Here is a 27,890-nt window from a genome sequence, read left to right as displayed (position 1 = left end):
TATAGTCAATAGTATCAACTCAGTATCATCTAGCCTAGGTGAATATCTGGATAAGTTCCTCCAGGAGAGTGTGGCGAAAACCAGGTCCTATCTGAGGTACACAAAATATTTTCTTTGGACCTTGATGGGTATAACTTTGCCGGAAACAGAAGAAGTGTTTCTGGTTACAGCGGACGTGGCATCAGTGGCGGCTGGTGAAGTTTTAAGATGGGGGGGGCGCAAGACCCCGCCCTTCTATTTTGACCCCTCCTGTTTCTCAGAAGCCCCACCCCTTATAGACTGCACCCATTTTGCCCCCTGTATTTTGCTTGCGTGAACAAATTCTCCCAATATATCACATATTAAGGGGTCCATCAGTACTAGTATATCCCATAATAGGGAGCAGGGGCCCTATTATGGGATGTACTGTGAGAGACACCTTATTATGGGATACACTGACTGAGAGTGGCACAAAGCCCACAGTACAGACCCCCTAGCACAAACCCAACAGTACAGACCCCCTAGCAAAAACTCCACAGTACAGACCCCCTAGCACAAAGCCCACAGTACAGACCCCCTAGCACAAACCCCACAGTACAGGCCCCCTAAAACTAATCCCACAGTACAGACCCCCTAGCACAAACCCCACAGTACAGACCCCTAGCACTAATCCCACAGTACAGACCCCCTAGCACAAACCCCACAGTACAGACCCCCTAGCACAAACCCCACAGTACAGGCCCCCTAGCACTAATCCCACAGTACAGACCCCCTAGCACAAACCCCACAGTACAGGCCCCCTAGCACAGACCCCACAGTATAGGCCCCCTAGCACTAATCCCACAGTACAGATCCCCTAGCACAAACCCCACAGTACAGGCCCCCTAGCACAAACCCCACAGTACAGACCCGCTAGCACAAACCCCACAGTACAGACCCCCTAGCACAAACCCCACAGTACAGGCCCCCTAGCACTAATCCCACAGTACAGACCCCCTAGCACAAACCCCACAGTACAGACCCCCTAGCACAAACCCCACAGTACAGGCCCCCTAGCACTAATCCCACAGTACAGACCCCCTAGCACAAACCCCACAGTACAGGCCCCCTAGCACAGACCCCACAGTATAGGCCCCCTAGCACTAATCCCACAGTACAGATCCCCTAGCACAAACCCCACAGTACAGGCCCCCTAGCACAAACCCCACAGTACAGACCCGCTAGCACAAACCCCACAGTACAGACCCCCTAGCACAAACCCCACAGTACAGGCCCCCTAGCACTAATCCCACAGTACAGGCCCCCTAGCACTAATCCCACAGTACAGGCCCCCTAGCACTAATCCCACAGTACAGGCCCCCTAGCACTAATCCCACAGTACAGACCCCCTAGCACAAACCCCACAGTACAGACCCCCTAGCACAAACCCCATAGTACAGGACCCCTAGCACTAATCCCACAGTACAGATCCCCTAGCACAAGCCCCACAGTACAGGCCCCCTAGCACAAACCCCACAGTACAGACCCCCTAGCACTAATCCCAGAGTACAGGCCCCCTTTCAATGTAGTGACCAGCGTACATGCCCCCTTTCAATGCATTGACCAGCGTACATGCCCCCTTTCAATGTAGTGACCAGCGTACATGCCCCTTTCAATGCAGTGACGAGCGTACAGGCCCCCTTTCAATGTAGTGACAAGCGTACAGGCCCCCTTTCAATGCAGTGACAAGCGTACAGGCTCCCTTTCAATGCAGTGACAAGCGTACAGGCCCCCTTTCAATGATATCTGCACACTGTGGTCTGGGCCCGGCCTGGGTAACTTGATAAATCTTGCACCGTGACCTGCCTGTACCTACCTGTTCTGGCCTGGCCTGGGTCCATCCATCCATGATGGATGGATGGATGGACCCAGCCCATGCCAGAACAGGTAGGTACAGGCATGGATGGCATGGTGATGATGGCAAATTGGCAATGGCAATTGAATTTGGCAATGGCTGCCCACAGTGCTGCCCAGCATTTTTTTTGGGGACGGTCACGGGGGCCTGAGGACTGGAGGAGAGGAGGACTGACACTGACAGGAGGACTGAGGACTCACTTAGCGTGACCGACTGGTAACTTCCAGATGACCTCCGCTCCTCAAGACGCTGCGCGGCCTGTGGAATTTCTGCTGCGCGGCTGTGCGGCTGCGCGGCTGCGGCCTGGTCTGGATCCGGATGGATGCGGTCTCCGTCTCTCTGGCTCTGCAGTGCCGCCGACGCCAGTCCGTCCAGTCGTCCACGAAGAAGGCCCGCCGGGCCGCCGCTGCCCGATCTGACTCGCCGAGTCCTGGTCCCCGACTCTCTGTCAGACCTCTTCCTGCTCCAGGCTCCTGGACTGGTCCTCCTGGTGAGTGGTGACTGGTGAGTGACTCGAGTCGTCGCTCTTTGCCGTCGGTCTGCCCAGTGCGGAGTGCGGAGCTGCGGATGGGACGTCTATCTCCAATGCTGCTGCGCGACACACTTGGGCGGGAAGGAAGGCGGAAGCGGTGATCGTGATGCAGGGGCGGTGCACCGCCCCACGCGTCACGTCACAAGATGATGTCCTACTGTGATTGTTCCAGGCTGGAGTCTGGACCAATCACAGCCCGGACATCAGAAAAGTGGGGGGCGTCGGGGCGCATTGCTCTGCGCCCCGATGACCCCCTGAAGAGCGCTAATCGGCGCCCCTGCTGGCTGAGGGTGGGGTCAAAAACCCCACCCCCCCATACCCAGGACACAGTCCGGCACCCCTAGTTGGCGAAAATTTGACTTAAATCTTTCTTTTTTTTTGGGGGGGCGGCGCCCCCTATCGGCCAGCCGCCACTGCTTGGCATCATTATACACAATTATCCAACACGATGACAGCCTTTTAGCGTTGAATTGGGCATTTAGCCAGAGACAGGATTTACCAGACCCCCAAAAGAGGTTCTTTTGGGGGCTGGGTTTTAGATTTCTGCCTCTCGCACAATTATTTCTGGTATGGAGGGAAGTTCTATACACAGAAAAGAGGGGCTGCGATGGGCGTTAAGTTCGCTCCTAGCCTAGCAAACCTATTTATGGGGGAGTGGGAGGAGCGGTATATCTTTGCCAAACAGAGGAGTGAACTCATCACGTATAAAAGATACATTTTTTGTCTGGACAGGAACGGAAACATCCTTGAAAACATTCGCTGATAAATTGAATTCCAACATTAACAACATAAAATTGGAATTTAATTGGAGCAAGGAATGGGTCAATTATTTAGACGTGGAAGTAATGGTACATGGTTGACAACTGGTCACTAGGGCCTATTTTAATCCCACTGACCATAATGGGTATCTATTCATACAAAGTGGACATCATCCGCTATTGCGTGTCAGAAGAAACGGTACGGACGAGTATAATTATCGAGTATAATTATCTCTCTCAGACACAGATTATTAGAGAGAGAGTTATAGAAAAAGGGTACAGTGGGCCGGTCCTGGATAGAACCATACAAGAAGTGAAAATGATTCCGCAGGTGGAGTGCCTTCAGAATAAAAGCAAAGTAGTTGATACCAAACACGAATGGGGCGTCATTACTAATTATAATGAACAACACAAAGTGGTGGAAATTTTATCAGGTAGGGAGCTTAGGCACCCATTAAAATAGCCTAATAATCACCTGAATGAAGAAAGATTACTTATACCTGTGTGTTTGGCAGGTGAAGTAAATCATTATGCTGAGGGGGCGTGGCTGACTTCCGGGATGTGAGGAGCTTCTTCTCCTAGCTCCGCTGCCGATCGATTCTCCTGTATCTAATCCTTTGCCATCCGGGCTCTATTTCGCTGTCTACTTACCTCCCTCGGCTCCCTGATCACTCCTGCATCCGACAGATATGGTGAAGTACGGCAGGGACAGGCCGGTGTCCCCGGAGGATCGCGATCCGGATCCCTCGGCACAGGTCCAAGATGGCGCCCGATCCTCTCACGCTGCCGGGGCCTCCGCTGCAGCTGCTCACGCATCCTGGATGGGAGACAGTCCTGAATGGCCTGCACTGTCACCGAGTGCCCATACCGCTGCAGAACCTGTGGGACCACGCATATCCCAGGTACCTGAACCCACCCTGTCGCAAATAATGGATGCCTTAAAAATGTGTCAGACCTCCCTTACATCCCAGATTGATGCTCTTAGGGTGGACTTCTCCCTCCTTAAGGACGATGTCCACAAGCTCAGGCAGAGGGTCACCACTGCAGAACAACGTATAAGCTCCGTAGAGGACGATGTATTCCCTCTCCCTGCAGCACTTAGAGGCATACAGGCGGAGCAGAAGGCCCAGGCGGCTAAGTTAGGGGACATGGAGGACCGCCTGCGGCGCAATAATCTGAGATTCCTGGGCTTCCCGGAGGGAGCTGAAGGCAGAAATCCTGAGGCCTTTGTAGAATCCTGGCTGAAACAGGCGCTGGGCCCTGATTCCTTCTCCCCACTATTTGCTGTTGAGCGGGCTCATAGGGTCCCCTTTAAGGCCCCTGCACCGGGAGCTAGGCCCCGACCCTTGCTGGCAAGGATCCTTCACTACAGGGATAGAGATGCAGCTCTGAGGAAGGCCAGGGAACTACCGGATCTCCGCTTTGACAATGCTGTCATTACCATCTTTCCGGATTTCTCAGCGGGCACGCAAAAACAGAGAGCAGCATTTGTGCATGTCAAGAAACGTCTCAGGGAGCGGCAGCTACCTTACAGTATGTTGTATCCTGCTAAATTACGTGTGGTGTGTGGAGGCAAGACGCAATTCTTCCTGGATCCTGCGGACGCTGCTCAATGGCTGGACTCCTTGGGCAGGGGCTGAGGACTTTGCTGAGTGGGGTATCCTTTTTCCTGATATATCTCTCCGGATGCTGAGCCTGTCGCGAGGTTGGGGATACCCTTTTTTGTGCCTTGGATTATTGCCCGTCTCCTCTTCTTTACCTGTGGGAGGTGTACTCCTGATTCCCCTTCCCGGATGGTAACTTCTATGTGGTGTGACTGTATGGTGGCATTCTAGGAACGTTACTTAGGTTCGGTTCTCCACTAGTTCCACTGACTTGGTTTGGTTTGGGGTTCAGGCTCGGGCATGTTGGGGCTACGGGCAGGGTGGGGGGTTGGGGACTTTTTGTTTTTTTGTTTCTTCGGGACTGGTTTCTACCCTTCACGGATGCTTCCTGCGCTCCTTACCTTCTGTATACAGACGCTTCCTACGGCGGTTGATGCGCTGCCCCTTGTTGCCCGGTTTCTGGGGGTCCTCATCAGCATGGGACTGTCCTCTTTTTTCTTACCATGGCTGTGGACAAGTTAACTGTGCTCTCCTGGAACGTTAGGGGGCTTAACGATAAAGTGAAACGGGCCCTGGTTTTTAATTACTTACAGAAATATACCCCTCAGATTGTATTTTTACAGGAAACACATTTGACTGGGTCTAAGGTTCTTGCCCTTAAGCGGGCGTTTGTGGCGCATGGCTTCCACTCCATGTTTTCCACACACGCCAGGGGGGTATCAATCCTGGTGACTCGTTCACTTCGGTGCCTGGTGAAACAGGTTGTTACCGATATATATGGGCGATATGTTATCGTTTTACTGCAAATTGAGAATGTGGTGTATACTTTCTTGTCTGTTTATATCCCGCCCCCATTTACACTAGCCTTCTGGGACAAGGTAATGGCCCAATTGTTACAGGTGGCCGAAGGGCCTTTGCTGATTGCGGGTGATTTTAATGCAGTGATGTCCCCTGCGGTGGATAGGTATCCTGGAGATGTGTCGGCTTCTTCCTCTCTTGCGGCTTCAGTCGACAAGTATCAGTTGGTGGACTGCTGGAGGTGGAGGAACCCGACCGCTAGAGAATATTCCTGTTACTCGGCCTCTTATAAAACCCTCTCCAGGTTGGATATATGTTTGGTCTCCCCGGACTTGCTCCCGAGACTAATTTCCGTCTCCTACTTGCCTAGGGCCGTCTCGGACCACTCTCCTTTGCTTATTACAATTGGCCTCTCCTCCTCAATCGGTTACAAACTGTGGAGGTTGAGCCCTCAGTGGCTCAACGAGGAAATCTTTTTCAATATCACTGAGAAGGAGATGGCTCATTTCTGGCTGGTCAATCAGGAGACGGCCTCTGGTGCTATGGTGTGGGATGCCTTCAAGGCTACCATGCGGGGCTCAGTGTCCGGGGTGATTAAGCAACTCAGGGAGGATAGGGCCTGGAGGGTGGAATCTCTCCAGTCGGAGGCGACTAAGGCTGAATTGGAATATATTAAAAACCCCTCATCTGAGAACTATTCCGTGTGGCAGGACAGTGCTCGGCAGCTGGATCTCATTTTAATAGAAAAGACTCAGAAAAAATTACTCTATCAAAAGCAGCGAGTGTTTGAATATGGCGATAAGAATAGTAAGATTCTGGCGTATCTCTCTCGCTCTGAGCACCCGGTCACGGCTATTGCCAGTGTTTACGATGCCCAGCATCGGCGGTGCACGGAGGGCACGGAGATAGTGGGAGCCTTTCTAGATTTTTTTAAGTCCTTGTACTCCTCAAGAGCCACCTACTCTCAAGAGGAACTGGACTCCTACCTACGGGATATCCCGATGGAGACGCTTGAGGTGGAGGATAGTGTGTCGCTTGAGGGCCCTATTACTGCTGAGGAGATCGCGGCTGCGATTTCCTCTTTTGCGGCTAATAAGACACCGGGGATGGACGGGTTTCCGATTGAGTGGTACAGAGCCTACTCGGGGACTCTAGTCCCCCGACTATCTAAGGTTTATGCTGAAGCTTTTGAGACTGGGAAGCTCCCACCGTCCCTTCGGGAGGCCCTGATAGTATTGATACCCAAGCCAGGAAAGGACCCGATGTACTGCGAGTCTTATAGGCCTATATCCCTGATCAATGCTGACGTCAAAATTATGGCAAAGGTTTTGTCCCGTAGGGTGAATAACGTTGTCTCTAAGATTATTCACTCCGACCAAACTGGATTCATTCCAGGCCGCTCTACGGCGATAAACCTGCGTCGTCTCTTCATCAACCTACAGGCTCCACCCTCTGGAGTGGACACCAGACTGATATTATCCTTAGATGCTCATAAAGCATTTGACTCGGTGGAGTGGCCCTATTTATTCGCAGTGCTGGGCAGGATGGGATTTGGTCCAAAGTTTATCAGGTGGGTGCGATTACTCTATGACTCGCCAGTGGCGCGCTTGCGTGTCAACAACAGGGTTACTGAACAATTTCCGGTGTCCCGTGGCACTAGGCAGGGGTGCCCATTGTCCCCCCTGCTGTTTGCCCTGGCCCTGGAACCACTGGCCAACTTGCTCAGGCGTGATGAGAGGATACGTGGTTGCAGGGTGGGGGAGCTGGAAGAGAAAACATCTCTATATGCCGATGACATGCTGCTTTATTTGGCTGACTCCCGGGAGTCCCTGGATGCTGCCCTGGAGGTGATAGAATCCTTCGGGCGATTCTCGGGATTCCAGGTTAACTGGGATAAGTCGGTGGCGTTCCCCCTCGACCCTAATCGGGCACCTGACCTGGTGCTTCCACGTAACCTTCAGGTAGTGACTAAATTTCGATACCTGGGTGTGGTCATTCAGCAACCGGTGGGCATGTACGTTGACAACAATATTGCTCCACTGATACAACGGTTGAAACAAACCTTGGTCACCTGGAGCAAATTGCCCCTTAACCTGATGGGTAGAATCAATATATTTAAAATGATCTATCTGCCCCGCTTCCTCTATCTCTTTTGGCAGGCACCGGTGTACCTTCCCAAACGGTTCTTTGCAAGCATTGAATCCATACTGATTTCTTTTCTATGGGGTATGAAGCCGGCGCGGATCTCGTTCAGCACGCTAAAACTCCCCGCTCACGCTGGGGGTCTGGCGGCTCCTGATCTGCAGGCTTACTACTTGGCTGCTCAATTGACACATGTCCATGCGTGGTTCTTCCCGGACCTGCCGAACGCAGCGGTCACCACGTCGGCAGCGGTGATGGGCTCCTATGAGGCACTCCTTAATTCACTATATAGGAATGGTCCTTACCCGAAGGAGGGTGCCGCTATCCTTAGATTATCCTACAAAATTGTGCATATTTGTAACGCTAGAATGGGGGGTTCTTCCTTCAATAGATCCCCTAATGCTCCTATATGGTTTAACCCGGGACTGCCAGATTTACATAAGTTGGATTCCTCTAGGAGGTGGGCGGGATTTGACTTAAAATATGCCCACCAATTGTTTGTGAACCAGACCTTTAAGTCCTTTGCTGAGCTGAGGACGGAGCTGGGGATTCCCTTGACGTGCTGGTTTCTGTATCAGCAACTTCGACACGCAGTGGCGGCCCAATTTGGTCTTCGGGGGGTCCACCTGGCTCCGACTCGGTTGGAAAAGGAATTGATGAATCCCGACCACACTAAACTCATCTCTCGACTATATGGGTTGACTCTTGACCAGGGTGAGGGGAGGATGGGGTCCCTTCGGGCAAAGTGGCAGGCTGATATACCTCAATTGGAACTGGCGGACTGGGATGAGTTGCTCAGTGCCCAGTTCCATGGATTGATAGCTGCGGGGGACAGGGTTATTCAACTGAATTATTTACATAGAATTTACTATACTCCCTGCCGTCTCTTTGCGATGGGAAGGCTTGCCTCCCCATTGTGTTTCCGCTGCCAGGAAGTTAGGGGGGACTTCTTTCACATGGTCTGGTTATGTCCGCTGATTCAGTCCTTCTGGAAGGGGGTATGTACCTTTATCGCGGAAAAATTGGCACTGCCGAATATTCTCGCGCCGGACAGATGCCTACTTGGCAATCTGGGGGAGGAGGGTATTCGGCAGTCCCAGAGGACTCTGTTGTGTATACTTTTTTTCTATGCCAAGAAATTGATTGCCCTGAGATGGAAACAGGACGCTCCGCCTACGGTAGCAGCCTGGGTGGAACTGGTCAACAATGCTCTTCCTATGTATAAATTGACATATCTGGCTAGGGGTTCCAAGAAAAAATTTGCTAAGGTATGGTCCTCCTGGATGGACTCGGTTCTAGGGTCCAGAGAGGTCTAAACTTCTGAGATGTTGTGTGACTGTCTGTCAAACTTATTGCTCCGCCTTGGGGACGTTTTTGTTTTGTTTTTTTTCTCACCTATTGGGTGCCCGGGGCTGGGAGGGGGGTGGTGCTTCTTCCCTATGGTGGGTTGCATACTTGCTGATGTGATAGGAATGCATTCCGTGAAGGGTTTTGTTAGGTTTGTACTTTCTCCTTATACTATTTGGAAGGTTATATGTTTTAAGTTGTTGGGAGGGGGGGGGGGGAAGGGGGAGGGGGAAAAAAAAGGGGGGGAAAAAAAAAAAAAAACTTTTTGAATATCATCCTACGAAGTCTCTGGTTGGTGCGGGAGAGGCGAGGTGGGGGCAGTCAATTGAGGTTGCTATATGTGCGCTACTGTGGTTGATGTTACTTGCCTTACTACCCTGTACTTCTGTCTGTATGATTTTTGGATATGCATTATTTCCTTCTTGGTTGTACTTTCTGATTTATATCGGACTGTTGTCTGTGTTTTATGTTTATTAATAAAAATACCTTTAAAAAAAAAATCATTATGCTACCAGGTTATCAGTCAATATTGGTAGGTTTATGGATCAGAATTTTTACATCTTTTGATATCCTAAGAAATGGGGAGGGGTTTCCCATGTCAGTGACATCAGGGTTGGTGTCACCTGGTGCTTTAAAACATGGTGTCACCCCCCCCTCCACCAAATATAGTTCCCCCTCAGTGCAGACCCCCTCCCTCAGTCCAGACCCCCTGCCCAAGTATAGACCCCACCTCTCCACTAATTACAGACCTCCCTCACAAAGTTTAGACCCCCTCCCTCAGTAAAGACCCCCCTCCCTCAGTACACACCCCCCTCTCCACTTGTGCTAGTAGAGAGGTGTGGGGGGGGGGGGCTCAGATATGTGCAGGGGGCGCTTTGGGAGGTGAGCCTTATGCTCTTGTGGGGGGTCGATTTTTAAATCCAGGCACCACTTCTAGCATAGGTAATTTCCACTCCCAAAGTGCCCCCCCTTGCTTAATCGCTTCTCCATTTTATTTAACTTGCCCCCCCCCTCCTTCCCAGTCACTCTGTCCCCCTCCTGTGTCCGTCTATAATATAAAAACCTTAGTACAGATCAACGTGTCTGTGAAGAAGTAAACAGATGGGTGGGGGGAGAGGGACGGCTTTGGTCTGCTCTGCTGTGTGGGACAGCCTGGATAGCCCACGAGAGATGCAGATTAGTGCCACTGGTGTGGTGGTGGTGCCCCTGCTGATGGGCGACTATTTTCTGGGATGTAATGAACAGAGCAGAGAATGGTTTGCCAAATGCCATTATAACATTACTTTGCTCTTGGACTTAGAAACAAGTGTGAGATTATGGTTTATATATATATGGAGAGAGGCACAAGACTTCTTGGATATGTTTTTTGATGTAGTAGTAATGTGTTTTGCCTGATGTGAGAACTAAAGGCCCGTACACACGAGTGGAAATTCGACGACCGATTTGCCGATTTTCAGCTTGTTAGTATGATGCTTCCGACAACCGACTCCGACTTTTCGGCCGAAAAAATCCTGGTGTGCAGGCTATATAATTTTTGTCGACCGTCAAAACACGTCCGATTTCCATCTCATTAGTACAGATTTCGATGGGGAAAAATCTTATGAGCAAGACTAGGCATGCTCAGAGATGAAAGAACACAAAGAAAGCAATCCAACACATGACATCACTTCTGAAGTAGAATTCTGTCGTGCGGCAAAATTTGTGTGCAGTCTAGAGCACATTCCAACCAACAGACACCACTCTGGACAAAAGACGGACGACCGGTCGGTGGAAATTCGTTGCGTGTGTATGAGGCTTTATCTTTTTTTATTAATACTGGATTTGTTTGTGTGAGTGTATAATGCAGACTAAAAAACAGTGTTGTATTTTTTTTTCTCTTACGTCCTCTGACAGTCACCGCCCATCCATGCAGCCTTCACTAGTGGGTAATGGCGCCCTCTGCAGGAGCAAGCTAGGCAGTTTAAAAGGTTAATAAAAAACTTTTTATACCTAGACACACCTCTAGGGGGCGATCCCTCAGCCATTATCCTGAACCAGATTTCACTGTTCCTCACTATTATGCTGCCTAGCGTCGAGAGTAGGCCAGCTCTTCCTTGCTGGGACCTAGCATCTTGGTTTCTTTATGTTTTTTCCCAAAATGTGTTTTTCTCTCCTGAAATAGTGTTTTATTTCTCTCACTATCGCTAGTTAGTCAGGGATTTTTCCTGGAGGATTACAAGTGACAGTAGAGCTGGGCCTCGCACTGGATAATATAGATCCTTATGGAGTCCCAGCCTGCCGAGTGTCGCAGGTTACTGGTGCGCCCAGGCCTCATAACAACATTACCCCTCGGAATGGGGACGAGCCTGCGGAGATACATCTTCGCCGAGGGTGTCTCAACTCCGAAACGCCCGAGTGTTGTTAGCATCCCTCCTTGGCTGACGGCAACCCCACTCAGGGCGGTGCCTGCTTTTCTGGACTGGTGAGTACTAATACCTCCTTGTCCCTGGGACTAGGACCTTTAGGGGGGTTTGTGGGCCCACTCTTAGGGGATGGCACGGCTGGTGGTCTCTGGTATCCCCCTTCTGGCCGGCTTGGTATGTTTCCCTTCCTCCCTGGCCCTGCTGAGGGTGCTGTGCGGGGTACTTGCTGTACCTGGGGGGTGTGGGGGGACTCCATAGCTTTAAGGGGTTATCCCTGGGGTCCCCTGTGGTGGCCAGACCGCATGTAAGTGCTAGAATTGGCACCATTCAGCGCGGCCGCCATCTTGGATAAGGGCAGGTGGCTGAGCTCAGTGTGTGGGCAACAGCCATTTTAGGGCCCTGTCCTGGCACCGAACGGGTGCCATCTTGGCTAAGGGCACATGTCTAGTAAGGCCAGCCGCCATCTTGCCTGTGACTCTTCACATTGGCACCATTTTTTTGTGGCTCAAGGGCATAGGCCTCTAGGGTGTGAGGTCACTTCCTCCTTCCCTTCCATTTTCTTCACCGAGCAGCGTCTGGCAAGTACTGACACTGTGGGGGTTTTTTTGCCATTTCCTCTGGCATTTTACTGAAAGAAACAGTTTTCTCCTGTGGCTCTTGCCTTCTCTGAAGGGGCTCTTTTAAGTAATGCAAGCTGCAGTGGGGGTCAGCGGAAACCGCTGATTTAAAGGGCATTAATTTTATATTGGAAATATGGACTCCCAGGATAAGAAATTCCCCACAGACCTGGTGGGGGCTGCGGATACTCCTGAATCCTCTTCCATTGCCTCATTATCTGCTGCTCTTGAGACTTTGGCATCCAAAGTGGATCTGCTGATGTCAGAACGCTCTTCTCAAAAACGGTCTATGCCCTCCTAGTCCTCTGACTCAGAGCCTGAATTGGTTGCCACAGACAACGTCCCCCCGGAGGGGTCCCTGTCCTCAGCTTCCGAGGGGGAGGAGGAGGAAAAATCTTTTTCCTTGGTGGCGCAGGAACACGCTACGATGGATGCCCTCATTAGCGCCATTAAGGAGACTTTAAATCTTGACGATGAGCCCTCTCAGTCCAGTAAGCGGGCTGCTTTCGGGTTCCGAAGGGCCCAGAAGTCAGGTCAGGTTTTTCCCTGCCCTGAGGAGTTTCACGAAATTGTGAACGACCAATATCCCTTTTTGGAGGCGGTGGACAAACATTGGACGGTGTTCCCCAAGGTGGACCACACTGTTTCTAGGCTGCATAAACCCACCTTGATGCCGGGGGAGGACTCCCCGTTGTTCAAGGAACCAGCTCATAGGCGCGTGGAGGCGCTTTCGTGGCGGGTACCCTGCTAAAACCTGTATTTGCCTCGGTGATGGCCTCTCAGGCTCTCACGGCATGGTCCAAGGTGCTTCAGAGTACCCTGGTGGCGGAGTCAGCCTCTCCGACTGCCCTTGACATTGTGGATAAAATTACCCAGACTGGGATGTACCTATGTGAGGCGGCCTTGGACGAGGCACCATTAGTTGCTAGGTTGTCTTTGGTTAGGGTCGCGATCCGCCACATTTGGCTGAAAAGCTGGTTGGCTGACCACGCTTCCAAAAAGACGGTGTCTGATGTCCCTTATGTGGACGGCAGGGGCCTTCCTTCAAAGCTCAGCGTGGGTCCTTTTGTGCCTTCGGGGCGCAGGATAAAGGAAAATCTTTTGAACCCTCAGGTGGTCACAAGAAGCAGTGGTCGGGTAAGCCAAAGGCCGGTCAGACCGGTTCGGCGACCCAGTCCACCTCTTCCTGAAGTGACGTCCTCACCCGTTGCTTTCAGGAACCCTGGTTGTCCAGCATTAATGACAGGTAGGTTCACAAGCTGATTTATTCAGGGTACAAGATCGAGTTTCGATGTCGCCCCACAGACAGGTTCTTCTCAAATCTCCAGCTGACTCCTGATCGTCTCAGAGATCTCATGGGGGCGGTACAAGATCTGCTCGCCCAAGGAGTCGTTGTGCCAGTGCCTTCACTGGACAGGTTTTGCGATTTGTATTCCAACCTTTTCATGGTGCCCAGAAAGGAGGGCAAGGTTCGTCCGATTCTGGACTTAGTCTCTGAACCGCTTTGTGCGGGTGCAGAAGTTCCGGATGGAATCCATCAGGTCAGTGGTGGCATCGTTGAGTCCAGGGAACTTCCTGGCCTCCATCGACTTGAAGGATGCGTATCTACACATCCCTATCTACGAGGGTCATCAGAGATATCTCCGTTTCGCTGTGGCAGGGGAGCACTACCAGTTTGTTGCGTTGCCCTTCGGTCTCGCTTTGGCTCCTAGGGTATTCACCAAGTTATTGGCTCCTGTGCTGGCTTTACTGCGTTTAAAGGGGATTGGGATCCTCGGTTATCTGGAGGACCTCCTGTAAAGGTCGAGCTCGTGTGCAACTTTTACGAGAGATCTGTCCGTGAGGCTTCAGATGCTCCAGGAGTTCGGGTGGACCATCAATTTTCAAAAGTCGGCATTGACTCCTTCAGTTCGTCTTCAGTACCTGAGGATGGTCCTGGACTCTGCTCAGGCACGAGTTTTCCTTCCAGAGGACAAACTCCGGACTCTGCGGGACGAGATCAGGTCCCTCAGGGACAACGATCTCTCCTCCTTGCGGACTTGTATGTGGTCTCTGGGTCTGATGGTTTCAGCCTTCGAAGCTGTCCCCTTTGCTCAATTTCACACGAGGACTCGGCAAGCGGAGATCCTGGCCAGGTGGGACAGAAAATCTCAGTCTTTGGACAGGAGGTCCTGAGCCACCAAGTGAGATTGGATCTTTTGTGGTGGCTCCGGTCACCGACCCTGACCAGTCTTTCCAGCCTCTGCTGTGGACGGTGCTCACCACAGATGCCAGCCTGTCGGGCTGGGGTGGAGTTCTGGGCATGCTTTGTGCCCAGGGAACGTGGTCTGCAGAGGAAGCCTCCTTGCCGATAAACGTCTTGGAGCTCCAAGCAATCAAGCTTTGTCTGCTTCGTTGGTCATCTCGGCTTCAAGGTTGTCCAGTTTGGGTACAGACGGACAATGCCACGGCGGTGGCTTATATCAATCACCAAGGGGGCACCAAGAGTGCCTGGGCAGCCAAAGAAGTGGCTGAGATCCTGTCTTGAGCCGAAACGTACGTTCTGGCGATTTCGGCTGTTTGCATTCTGGGTGTGGAGAACTGGCAGGCGGACTATCTGAGTCACTAGACCTTGGACCAGGGAGAATGGTCCCTGCATCCGGAGGTGTTTCGCCTCCTGTGTGCCCGGTGGGGGACTCCGGACATGGATCTGTTCACGTCCCATCTCAACAAAAAGGTGGCAAGGTTCGTGACCAGAACCCGCAATCCTCTGGCGGATGCCACATATGCGTTAGTGGTGCCTTGGCATCGGTATCGGCTGATGTATGCCTTCCCTCCGATTCAACTGTTGTCCAGGTTCCTCCGAAGGTTGGTGTTGGAACGAATACAGGTCATTCTGGTGGCCCCAGACTGGCCGCGTCGGTCCTGGTACGCGGACATCGTGAGATGGACGTCGAACCTCCCTGGCGGTTTGCGCTGAGAGACGATCTTCTGTCTAAAGGGCCGATCTTCCATCCTGCTTTACAGTTTCTGGCTTTGATGGCGTGGCTGTTGAACGCCAGGTCTTGAGAGACAGGTCTTCTGCCTGCGGTCATCCCTACCTTGTTGAAGGCTCATAAAGCTACTTCTAGAAAGATCATTGCACCTGGAAGGCGTATATTGCCTGGCGCAAGTCCCAAGGGTTCCATCCCCGCTCCTTCTCGGTGGCAAAGGTTTTGGCCTTCCTGCAGGAAGGGGTGGATCAGCGTTTGGCCCTGACCACGATAAAGGGTCAGTTGTCGGCCTTAGCCGTCATATTCCAGCATCCCATGGCGACTAATTCTTTGATTCGCTCTTTCATCCAAGGGGTGCGGCATCTGGCTCCCCCCAGGAAGGCTCCCTTGCCTCCCTGGGACCTGAATTTGATGTTGTCCGTGTTACAACAGTCTCCCTTTGGAAACATCAGAGATATTCCTCTGCCTGTGTTGTCCCAGAAAGTGGCGTTTCTGGTAGCTATCACATCTGCTCGCAGAGTGTCTGAATTGGTGGCTCTGTCTTGCCATTCGCCTTCTCTGGTGATTCATAGGGATAAAGTGGTCTTGTGACCCAATCAGTCTTTCATACCCAAGGTGGTCTCGTCTTTCCACCTCAACGAGGATATCGTGTTACCTTCGCTTTGTGCGAAGCCCAAGCATCCCAAGGAAGTGGCCTTGCATTCCTTGGATGTGGTCCGGGCAATCAGGGTTTACCTATCTGCCATGGAGTCTGTTAGGAAGTCTGATACCTGTTTGTTCTTCCTGATGGAAGGGCTCAGCTGCATCCACGGCAACCATTTCTAAGTGGATCAGACAGACGATTGTTCAGGCCTATTCAATCAAGGGTCAGGGTTCTCCTTTCCCTGTAAAGGCCCATTCCACTAGAGCCGTTAGTGCCTCTCTGTGCCTCAGGTGTGCAAAGCGGCGACCTGGTCATCTGTAATGCCCCGTACACACGTGCAGATTATCTGCAGACTTTTGTCTGCAGACTTACCTTTTCTATGTAGTGCAAGGGCCTGCCGGATTGCATACAAATTGAAAGTGTTTAGGTTTGACCTCATATTATATGGTTTTGGTAAGTCTGCAGATAATCTGCACGTGTGCATGGGGCATTACACTTTCACAAAATTCTACAGAATTGATGTACTGGCATCCTCGGATGCTTCCTTTGGCCGCAAGGTTTTGAGTGCGACAGTTGTTTGAAGAGACATATTTTTTCTGTCTCTTCCTGTGGTGTTTTTTTGTTCTGGGTTTGCTCCAGTTTTGGGCTTGTTGCCCTGTTGGGCTCAGGTTGTTTTCTTACATAGTTACATAGTTAGTGAGTTCAACCTATGATGTGTGTGTGTGTGTGTGTCTACTGTTAACCGCACATTGCATACCCCTGTATGTTGTGGTCTTTAAGGTGCCCATCTAATAGTTTTTTGAAACTATCAATGCTCCCTGCTGATACCACTGCTTGTGGAAGAGAATTCCACATCCTTACTGCTCTTACAGTGAAGAACCCCCTGCGTATTTTAAAATTAAACCACATTTCCTCTAGTTTTAGTGAGTGACCACGTGTCTTATTGTATTTCCTTTCTCTGAAATAGGTTTTTCCATATGCTAGGGTTGCCAGTACAATATTTGTACATTGATATCATATCCCCCCTCAATCGTCTCTTTTCCAGAGAGTTCAGTGCTTGCACTCTTTCCTCATAGCTGATGTCCTCCATTGGCCTAATTATTTTTGTTGCCCTTCTCTGGACTTTCTCCAGTTCCAGCACATCCTTCCTGAGGACCGGTGCCCAGAACTGGACAGCATACTCCAGATGTGGCCGGACCAGAGTCTTGTAGAGTGGAAGAATAATATCCTTATTTCTGGAGTGAATCCCCTTTTTTATACATCCCAGTATTCTGTTGGCTTTGCTTGCAGCGGCTTGGCATTGCATGCCACTGCCAAGCCTGTTGTCTACCAGGACCCCCAGGTCCTTTTCCATCCTACACTCACCCAGAGGTTCCCCCCCCCCCCCCCCCCAGTGAGTAGCTTGCTTTCTGGTTTCTGGCACCCAGGTGCATTACTTTACATTTTTCAACATTAAACCTCATCTGCCATGTAGTTGCCCACCACATAATTTTGTTCAGGTCCGCTTGTAAGGTTTCCACATCCTGCCCAGAAGATATTGGCATGCTTAGTTTAGTACCATCCGCAAATACTGAGATTTTGCTCGATATCCCCTCCTCTAGATCATTTATGAAGAAATTAAACAGGATTGGCCCCAGGACAGAACCCTGGGGGACCCCGCTTTCCACACCACCCAATCTGAGTACTCCCCATTAATCACCACCCTTTGCAACCTCCCCTGGAGCCAGTTCTCTATCTAGGTACTCACCTTATGGTCCATACCTACCTTCCTTAGTTTGAACAGTAAACGTTTGTGGGGAACGGTGTCAAAGGCCTTAGCGAAGTCCAGGTACACCACATCCACAGGCTTACCTTTATCTAGGTGGCAGCTCACTTCATCATAGAAGGTTAATAGATTGGTTTGGCAAGAACGATTTTTCATGAATCCATGCTGATTACTACTAATAATACCGTTTTTATTACTAAAGTCTTTTATGTGGTCCCTTAACATTACCTCCAAAATCTTCCAGACTACTGATGTTAGGCTGATCGGCCTATAGTTACCTGGGATATATCTCGGCCCCTTTTTAAATATTGGTAACACGTTGGCTTTTTTCCAATCAGCTGGCACCATACCCGTCTGTAAACTATTCTTAAAGATCAAGAATAATGGTCTGGCAATCGCCTTGCTGAGCTCCTTAAGAACCCTCGGGTGCAAGCCATCCGGTCCCGGTGATTTATTTATGTTAAGTTTCTCTAGTTTAGTTCTAAGTCTATCTGGCCTGGTTGTTTTCGTTACCTTTTAGGTTGGTTGCGTCTTCCCACCCGCACTGCTTTGGGACATCCCACTAGTGAAGGCTGAATATATGGGCGGCGACTGTCAGAGGACGTAAGAGAAAATAGAATTTTTATAAGAACTCACCGTAAAATTATTTTCTCTGAGTCCTCTGACAGTCGCTGCCCCCGCCCCTCTGGTTTTTGGATCTGGGGGTTATTGCCTTCCGGTACTACTTGCTACAAACTGAGGAACAGTGATACCTTGTTCAGGATAATGGCTGAGGGATGGGCCCCTAGAGGTGGGTCTAGGTATAATAAGTTTTTTATTAACCTTTCAAACTGCCTAGCTTGCTCCTGCAGAAGGCGCCATTACCCACTAGTGAAGGCTGAATGGATGGGTGGCGACTGTCAGAGGACTCTGACACTTTGTAAGTTCTTACATCATAAAATTCTATTTTATTTTTTTTTTTTTTAGAGGGGAGGTTTATAAAATGTGAATACTAGAAAAAAAAAATAGAAGAGTGTTGTATTTTTAATTTTCTAATAAGGGGCTAGCTTTTCCCGTTACTCTGTTGCCTTTCCTGCAGTACCACATTTTTTTCATTTTTCTTAGTAATATTTCATAAAAAATGTTTGTGATCTAGTTTGTGTCATAAATCACAATTTAATAGACCATTTGCTGAAATGTAAATATTGCCCCTCGAGAATATTTTCCCCTGGCTCTTAACACAGGTTCTCCATCCTCCTTCCACTTTATTGCTACTAGATATTCTATCCTTCTTCCTACCTGATTGTCTTTCACCCCACAACCTCCCAAACATTTTATTTTTATTTTTTTCCCTCGACTTCAATCTGAGAGTTTCTCTAACCCCAGGAATTCCCTACTATCAAGAGGACAACATTGGCCAGAGTTGATTTAGTATTTTAAATGCCCTATTGCAGACGATTTCTCCAAAGACAACAAAACCTATTTTTCCACTACTGGAAGGAGAAGCTGTCAGCCCTGTATACCTCTTCTACCCCCACCCTGGTTTCCTTTCCTTCTCTCTGTACTCTCTCTACGTTGGCTGTTCTACAAGTTTATAAGCTTTAAATAACCTTTCTTATATGTTATTAAACTTCCTGAGCCAGAGACCCCCATAATATAGTTTAACCTCTACTCTCCGGTTTCAACATTATCTACATCCAGATATGTAACTCAAATGTTTGTTGTTATAAGCTAACACACTATCGGGGCTCATGCATGCTGTGCATCTGACATAACAGTTTATGACTACTAGGATGTTTGTAACATTGATTCTGTATGTGCGGTCTATTAACAAATAAAACTTGTTTGTATAAATAAAACAAATTCAAAAGTCTAAGAGCCGGTTCACACTGCTCCGACTTGTCAGGCGACTTGTGCAATGGAACTGTTCAAATCAGAGCGACTCAAGTCGCTCCGACTTAGAAAAAGGTTCCTGCACTAATTTTGGGCGAAGTCGGAGCGACTTGCATTGACTTCTATTATGAGAAGTCGTTTTCAAGCCGCAATGAAGTTGTGCTGCACGAGCGACTTCAAAGTCGGGGCAACTTTGAGTCACCGCGGTGTTAACCGACTCAAAAAGTGGTATATACTGTAGGTCCTGTGGTAATTTCTATTTCTCTTTAAATGTATGTTTTTCCTGATCTTTACTACATTACTAAACTTTGATTTTCTTACACAGAAATTCATCTGGAAATCAAGCCACCAAGATATTAATGTGTGCCGAATGAAAGGAAAGCAGGAGGTAGGACCAATTTTTCCAAGAACAGAATTTATGAGCAGGTAGTAAGGAACTATCTGTGAGAATAGAAAAAGAAAAAAGGGCTCACTGGCCTAGTGCATTATCCAACAGATTTATTAAAAGCTATATGAAGAAAACCATAAAGATGTCTACTCACAAACATAAGCTAAAAACACACTCATCAGGCCACATGAGTTTCAATCTCTCATCATTTGCTCGAATCACTGAACCTAGGGGGTCCTGGATGAGACCCCTCAGGCTAACGCGTTTCAAAGGACTGTCCGCCGTCTTCAGAGCATAGCTAGGCTCTATTCTCACAGTACTGTCAGCACGACCCCAGTCCTAGAGGGCAGCAAGGCATCTATGAGATTATCAACAGTTTGACCAGGCACTATACAGTCAGTTGACTCTAGCGCAGGAGTGTGTTGTTTATTTTAGTTAGGAACCATCATTCACACCGTGCATTGTATGCCATATCACAAGCACAATAACATAGTGGCTCAAGGAATGTACAGTGCTAAAACTCTTGAATAAATTACATTATTGGACTCAAACCTCTGCTGTCACTCACAGAAGTGGAGTTTGGAGGTAAGGTCAGAAATACTTTCAGCAGCTCATGACTCCTGTCTCCACAAAGAAAATTTTGATAGAATGATGTGAAACAAATGCATAAATGTGAAGTACTTTTCACCAAATCATATGATAATTCTGTGACATTATATGTTGACGTTACTGTGGATTTCTTCACAGCTCAGTATAAATATATGTGCTTGGAAAGGGTTTTATGCAAATAAATACTAATAGATTTATATAAAACAAGTGCACATGTCCCTTTAATTCAATAGTGCAAACAAAAATAAATCTGACACATAAATCTATCCCAATAATCTGTGCGAAAAAAAAAACCAAGTGTATAAAGGATGTGATAACCATAACTATACAGAATAAATAAATAAAACAAAGTCCACATATATATATATATACAGTATATATTTAATTAGCATGGAAAATTTCAACTCCCAAGGGCAGTCTTTCGCTTGTTTTATAAAGTGCTCACAGTGCCAATCAATTATGTAAAATGTGCTTCAGTGCTCAGGTGCTGTCTCACATGCAGAGCCTCTTACTGGACACTAAGATTTCAACAAAAGGAGATTAAATGCGCTTACACTGCAACAGAGCAGAGAACACCACTGGCTGGCTCCAAAATTTGTGTCACCACAAGGATACCCGGACCAGGCACTCTGTTTTAAATGTCCCCCTCAACTGCATATAGCATAACCATCAAAAGATAGAAACCAGGAGAAGCCTCATGCTGCTGTCAATTTAAAAGTAATGTAATAAAAAGGATATTGCATAGCAGACAATAAAACAAGCAGAATACAAAATCAAAAGTACTGCCTCGGGACCCAGTGTGCTTGATAACAGAAACCATTAGAATAAGCAAAAGTGACATAAGGTTCGTACAAATGCATAGTGTCAGGTACCAAAATATCGATTCTGAGTCAATCTCTTTTTTCAGTTTTCTTTAGGTTTTGTAATTCCTGGATTAGGATTTGATTTAATATGTTTCAAAGCGCTTTGGAAGGGAGGCAGCCTCCAACCTAGAGGTGTAACTAGAACCTTTAGGGCCCCGGTGCAAGAAAGTATAAAGGGCCCTCCTGACCCCCAACCGGGGACCCCTGCGATGCTGGAATGCCACTGGTGTCAGTATTTTATTATTTTTCTTATTTTCTTCTTATTTTTTTGTTACTATTTTATTTATTTATTTATTACAATTGTATTTTTTTTATTATTTAGGGTCTAACAGACCTCTGATGTTTCACCTTGAGACAGAGAAAGGAGATTAAGGACAATCCTCAATCTCCATCTCTGCAGCCTCAGCTGTACAGAATTAATAGACAGTCATAGAAACAAATAAGGTACCGTGTAGTGAGGTCCTTACCCCTTAATTGTATACAACAATAAAAGGATAGAAAAAAGTGGGGCTTTACCGGCCAGTGGGAGGAGAAGGATCACACCAAAACCAACATATAAAAAATTGACATTTTATAAATTTTTGCAAGTTAAAAAACATGGGCTATCATGCTCATGTAAACATAAATACAATAAATATAAGGGGATTTATAAAATCAATTTCATCAGAGTCATTAGGTAGAAATACAACCCATAGAGGGAAAACCAAAGCCTGTATAGGATGGATGGTAGGTCTCAGATGGAGGGCGGTCAATGCAGGTCCCCAGCAAGCCGACGCGTTTCGCTCATGGCTTCCTCAGGGCCAGAAAGACCATGACAGACCGGTATTTCCTTTTTAATGACTCAGAGGATAAGAAGATTACGGCAGGACACAAAATCCAAGGCACATCAGTGATTCAAGGATCGTGTAATGACAGTCAAGGTTCTCATTTATTCATATATATGTATAGGGATGAGTATCCAACACCCTAAGTGTTATCAGGAGGTCGCTTTCTGTGTTATACAGGGTAACAACCCATTGAAGCCGAATGGCGAAGGGTTACGCAGCCTTATCCTAAATGTCCAGGAAATCCCATGGTAGATGTACTAATGGAAGCAACTCAGACAATCAATTTATAGACTATGTACCCGGCAGGGATTCCAAAAGTCATAGCCTATACATAGTCAGGCTTCGGCTTCAGGCAGGTAGCGACATGCCGATAGGGCCTCCTATCTTAGGGGGACGGGGGTACTACAGTGTACCTAGCCGTCAGTAAACCTGGAACGTGTCCATCTTAGTGGTGACTCCCATTGGTAAGCCTGCCAGGCTTACCAATGGCCAGTATTGGCTTTATACTGGGGTGGGATTGGCAGATAGAATAAATGTCCTCTGCTTCAATTGGTTTTACATGAGTTTTAAATATAAAATGAATAAGACATAGGCCTCCCCAAAATAATACATTTTAAATAAATACCCTTTATCAGTTTGTATAAACATAACAATGGACAAATAGAGGTCTATAATACTGATTCGATAGATTGTCCCCAATATCTGTGGATTGTAGGAGAGTGTATTAGACATTGTTTACCTCACTTCCGGTACTCGGTTTGTCCCCATGTATTTAATGTTTTTAATGTACCCCGACATGTGTATGGTTTTAAATAGGTTTATTAAGTAACCGATCAGAAGATTTATTTTCCAAATTGTTAGTGTATAAATTGAAAATAAGATGAGTAATTTAGAATTACGAAATTCCAGGGAATACGATTTTCAAAGATGGCGGAACTAGTGCATCCGGTTCCAGGAATCCATCATGTATAATGTACACTGAAAAAATGGCGATCTAGGCATATCCGGCTTCAGTCCTATAAATAAATGCCACTTGCGTATGCAAATGTTCCCCTGAAGAAGCCCCGTGAGCGGAAGTGGCGTAACGCGTAGGGCCGTTTGACCGGAAGTGACGTTCTAATGCGGAAGTGAGGACCGCGATCTTCTGTTTTCAGCTAAAGGCGTCTATTTGTAAGTGCATTTACTAATTTTTTTATAAAGTGGTTTATTTCGGCAATATTGCACTATGTGAGCCTTTCATTTTGTGATACGCTGGAGATCTGGAGAGCGCTGTGCCCCGATCCATACAACACAAGTTAAACATCGTGCCGGATCAGAGTTCGAGGAAGGAAAGGAGAGGAGTAGTCTTTGTATACTATAAGGCGCAATACCTTATATATTGAGGTGAGCAAGTAGTACACCCTTAGGGGCACCAGTGAGAAGAGACACCCCACAACTTTACACGGTGTTAGGTGAAGGCTGAACACCTTTCAGAAGAAAACAGAGCACATTGTTTTTTTAATTTTTTCTATTATTATCTTGGACTTTTTTAAGCACTTTAAAAGGATTGGATGTCAAGATTGGAGATTTAACTCACCCACCTTGTATATTTAAGCACTGAGCACTTTTAAGGTCACTTGTCTATATTTTTTGTTTTATTTCACTAATTTTTTGCAAGAGTGCTGGTTTGGACTGTTTAACCACTTTACCACTAAGCCTATTTTTGACACTTTTTGTTTACAAGTTTAAATCAGTATTTTTTGCTAGAAAACTATTTAAAACCCCCAAACATTATATATATTTTTTTAGCAAAGACTCTGGAGAATAAAATGTCGGTCATTGCAAAAATTTTTGTCACGCGGTATTCGCGCAGTGGTCTTTAAAACGCCATTTTTTTGGAAAAAATTAGAAAAATCACATTTCACTGCATTTAAAAAATACTAAACAGTTAAGTTAGCCCATTTTTTTTGTATATTGTGAACGATGATGTCACACCGAGTAAATAGACACCCAACATGTTACGGGTTTAAAATTGCGCCCCCCCCCCCGTGGGATGGCGACAAACTATGGTCAATAGAGATCTCAATCTGCGATGCTTAAAATTTATTTAACAGTTACCAGGTTAGAGTTAGAGTATAGCTCTTTTATTTAAATTATTGCCCACGCTCTGGCGATCGCGGCGATACCTCACATGTGTGGTTTGAACAGTGATTTCATTCGCGGCTCGACTTGCGTATACCTTTTTTTTTTGTGCGCGAGCTAACGGTGACGGGGGCGGCTAAATTTTTTTTTTTTTTTCCTATTTATTTTTTTTTTTTAACTTTATTACAGTTTTTAAAAAAAATAAAAATCTGATCACTTTTATTGCTGTCACAAGCAATGTAAACATCCCTTGTGACACCAATATGTAGTGACAGGTACACTTTATGGAGGGATCGAGGGTCTGAAAGACCCTAGACGCCTCCACTACACTTCCCTGTATGCAAAACGCCGAAAACGGCATTTTTGCATACAGACGTTTTTCAAATCTGCCACCTTTTGCAGCACAGTAACCCGGAAGTGACGTCATGGACGCCACCTCCGGGTTACGTCATCGGAGACCCGATCGATGCCGTTTCCGGCATTCATCGGGACTCCATCCAGCCGGCGGACATGCCGGCTGGGTGCTCGCGGCACCCGGTGGGACGGGAGCCCCGAGCAAAGCCACGGAAGGCGGCAGGAGGGGGGGGGCGTCCCCTCCCGCCCCCCCCCGGGTAACGATCGAGCGGCTCCCGAGCCGCATCGGTCATTACCGACGGAAATCCGACCGTCGGCTTCAAACCACGGTACCGGGATGATGCCTCTAGCTAGAGGCATCATCCCGGTATAACCCCTTAAAGTCAGCCGACGTAGGTCTACGTGGCTAGACGTTAAGTGGTTAAGCACCTCATGAGGACGGAATATTAAGATTGGAATATTTCACCCACCTGTACATCTTAGCACTGAGCACTTTACTGTCACTTTCATACATTTTATGGCACATATTTAATTTGTTAATTTGTAATTTGTTAATTTAATGTTAATTGTAATTTGTTTTTCCAAACGCTATTTTTTTGGAAAAAATTCACTTTTTTGAATAAAAAAATAAGAAAGAGATACCCAACATGTCATGCTTCAAAATTGCGCACGCTCACGGAATGGCGACAAATCTTGGTACTTAAAAATCCCCATAGCCGACATTTTAAAAATGTCTACAGGTTGCCATCTTAGAGTTACAGAAAAGGTCTAGGGCTCAAATTATTGCTCTTGCTCTAACGATCGCGGCGATACCTCACATGTGTGGTTTGAACATCATTTACATATGTGGGTGGGGTTTCCGTATGCACTCGAGCTCACGGGGACAGGGCACTTTAATTTTTTTTTTTACTATTTATTTTATTTATTATTTTTTATTTTTTTCACCGTTTAAAAAAAAAAAATGATCGTTTTTATTTCTATTACAAAGAATGTAAACATTCCTTGTAATAGAAAAAGGCACGACAGGACCTCTTTTTTGTGAGATCTGGGGTCAAAAAGTCCTCAGATCCCACAAGTACACTAAAAGATAGGAAAAAAAAATAATAAAACAAAATGAAAAAAAAAAAAAAAAGGGACCTTTAAACCGGTTGCTAGGCAAGCTTGCCCTCACTCGACATCCTGTCTGTGAGGATCCGGGACCGGATCGTTTTCCCCGCTGTCGGTGGGTCCGGTAAGCGGGGAAAAGGACCGGAACGCGGCGGGAGGGGGGGGGGGCGAATCCGCCGCTGGGACCACCCTTATCGGAAAGCAAACTGTCCACTTTTTAAAAAAATACCAGGGTTATGGCAGCTATCTGCTGCCATAACACCGGTATTTAGGTTTAAACGGAGGACGTATATAAACCTTTTTGAACTTGGACATGGTGGCTGTATGAAGGTACTGATGAGCAGGTGGCAGGTGCTCGAGTACTCCGATAGGCAGGTGACAGGTACTCGGGTACTCTGATGGGCAGGTGACAGGCAGGTGATAGGTACTGATGAGTACTGATGAGTAGTACTGATACTGATAGACGATATTGATACTGTACTGATGGGTACGGATGATCAGTACTGATACTGATAGGTACTGATGGGTACTGATGAGTACTGACGAGTAGTGATGGGTACTGATGAGCAGGTGGCAAGTACTCGGGTACTTTAAGCGTCAGGTACTCTGATGAGCAGGTGGAAGGTACTCGAGTAATCTGATGGGTAGGAGACAGGTACTCGGGTACTCTGATGGGTAGGTGACAGGTACTCGGGTACTCTGATGGGTAGGTGACAGGTACTCGGGTACTCTGATGGGTAGGTGACAGGTACTCTGGTACTCTGATGACGGGTACTCGGGTACTCCGATGACGGGTACTCGGGTACTCCGGTGACAGGTACTCAAAGTACCCGAGTACCTGTCATCGAAGTACCCGAGTACCTGTCATCGGAGTACCCGAGTACCCGTCATCAGAGTACCCGAGTACCCATCATCAGAGTACCCGAATACCTGTCACCAGCCCATCAGAGTACCCGAGTACCTGTCCCCAGCCCATCAGAGTACCTGAGAACCTGTCATCAGAGTACCTGATGGGTTGGTGACAGGTACTCGGGTACTTTGATGGGCTAGTGACAGGTACTTTGATGGGCTAGTGACAGGTACTTTGATGGGCTAGTGACAGGTGCTCTTTATTGGGGGGGGGGCAATCAGTATGTTTGGGGTGCACTGTAATTGGTAACTAGCCGTTACCACAATCTCCTCCTCACACAGGATCAGTGTGTGAGGAGGAGAACACGGTGACAGCTAGTTAACGTGTTCTCTGTTGACATTTGTGACTGGCTGTGATTGGACACAGCCGGTCACGTGGTAAAAAGCCAATTTCATTGGCTCTTTACCTAGATCGGGGATGGGCTCTGTCCGAGGGACGAGCCTCATCCCCGATCGCCCCGCTGCGCGCCCCCGAGGGCGCGCAGTGGCGGTGAGACCGGGCGGACGTCATATGACGGCCGCCCGGATCGAGAAAGACTTCCTGCCGCCGTCATTTTATTATGGCGCGGTATGGAAGGGGGTATAGGCGACAAAAATTAGCTCAAATGGGTTGAACTGACAGCAAAGAACTTAGTTTTTGATGGCTAGAGGTACAGTAGGCATTCACACAGTATAAAGAAGTAAGTGTCGGCCTGTATAGGCTGCAAAAATTAACTCACATGGGTTGAACTGACAGCAAAGAACGTAGTATATGATGACTAGAGGTACAGTAGGCATTCACAGTACACAGAACAGTAAGTGTCGGCCTGTATAGGCTGCAAAAATTAGCTAACATGGGTTGAACTGACAGCAAAGAACGTAGTGTATTTGATGGCTGGAGGTACAGTAGGCATTCACAGTATACAGAAGTAAATGGCGGCCTGTATAGGCTGCAAAAATTAGCTCACATGGGTTGAACTGACAGCAAAGAACGTAGTATTTGATGGCTAGACGTACAGTAGACATTCACAGTGCACAGAACAGTAAGTGTCGGCCTGTATAGGGTGCAAAAATTAGCTGTTGGTCAGAAATGGGGTAAAATCTTCCGGTCTTAAAGCGGTTAAAAGTACACTCATTGAGAATTTTTTTGTCAAAGACATGTAGCTAAATACATTTTGGCCTAAATATATGACAAAAATTAAATATATTGGATATTTTTTAACTGTCAAAGTAGAAAATGTCAATTTTTTCGCAAAATTTTTGCTCTTTTATTATTAATATCGCAAAAAATGGAAAGCGCAGAGGTGATCAAATACCACCAAAAGAAAGCTCTGTTTGTGGGGAAAAAAGGACGTAAATTTTGTTTGGGTACAGCGTTGCATGACCGTGCAATCGTCAGTTAAAGTCG

General features: G+C 47.6%; 1 protein-coding gene across 4 annotated transcripts in view; it reads left to right on the top strand.

The window, feature by feature from the left end:
• SEMA6B (semaphorin 6B) overlaps positions 1 to 27,890 on the top strand; it is a 1,069,016-nt gene that overhangs the window by 412,516 nt on the left and 628,610 nt on the right. For all 4 annotated transcript variants that reach the window (XM_082263355.1, XM_082263357.1, XM_082263356.1 and 1 more), the window contains exon 4: positions 19,651 to 19,713. In XM_082263355.1, the coding sequence (XP_082119481.1) occupies positions 19,651 to 19,713 (63 nt within the window). The remainder of the gene's footprint in view (positions 1 to 19,650; positions 19,714 to 27,890) is intronic.

The sequence above is a fragment of the Pelophylax lessonae genome (genome assembly GCF_965119305.1).
Source record: "Pelophylax lessonae genome assembly, chromosome: 1".
NCBI classification, from domain to species: domain Eukaryota; kingdom Metazoa; phylum Chordata; class Amphibia; order Anura; family Ranidae; genus Pelophylax; species Pelophylax lessonae.
Note: the sequence above shows the minus strand (reverse complement) of the source record. Positions and strands in the feature narration are given on the sequence as shown.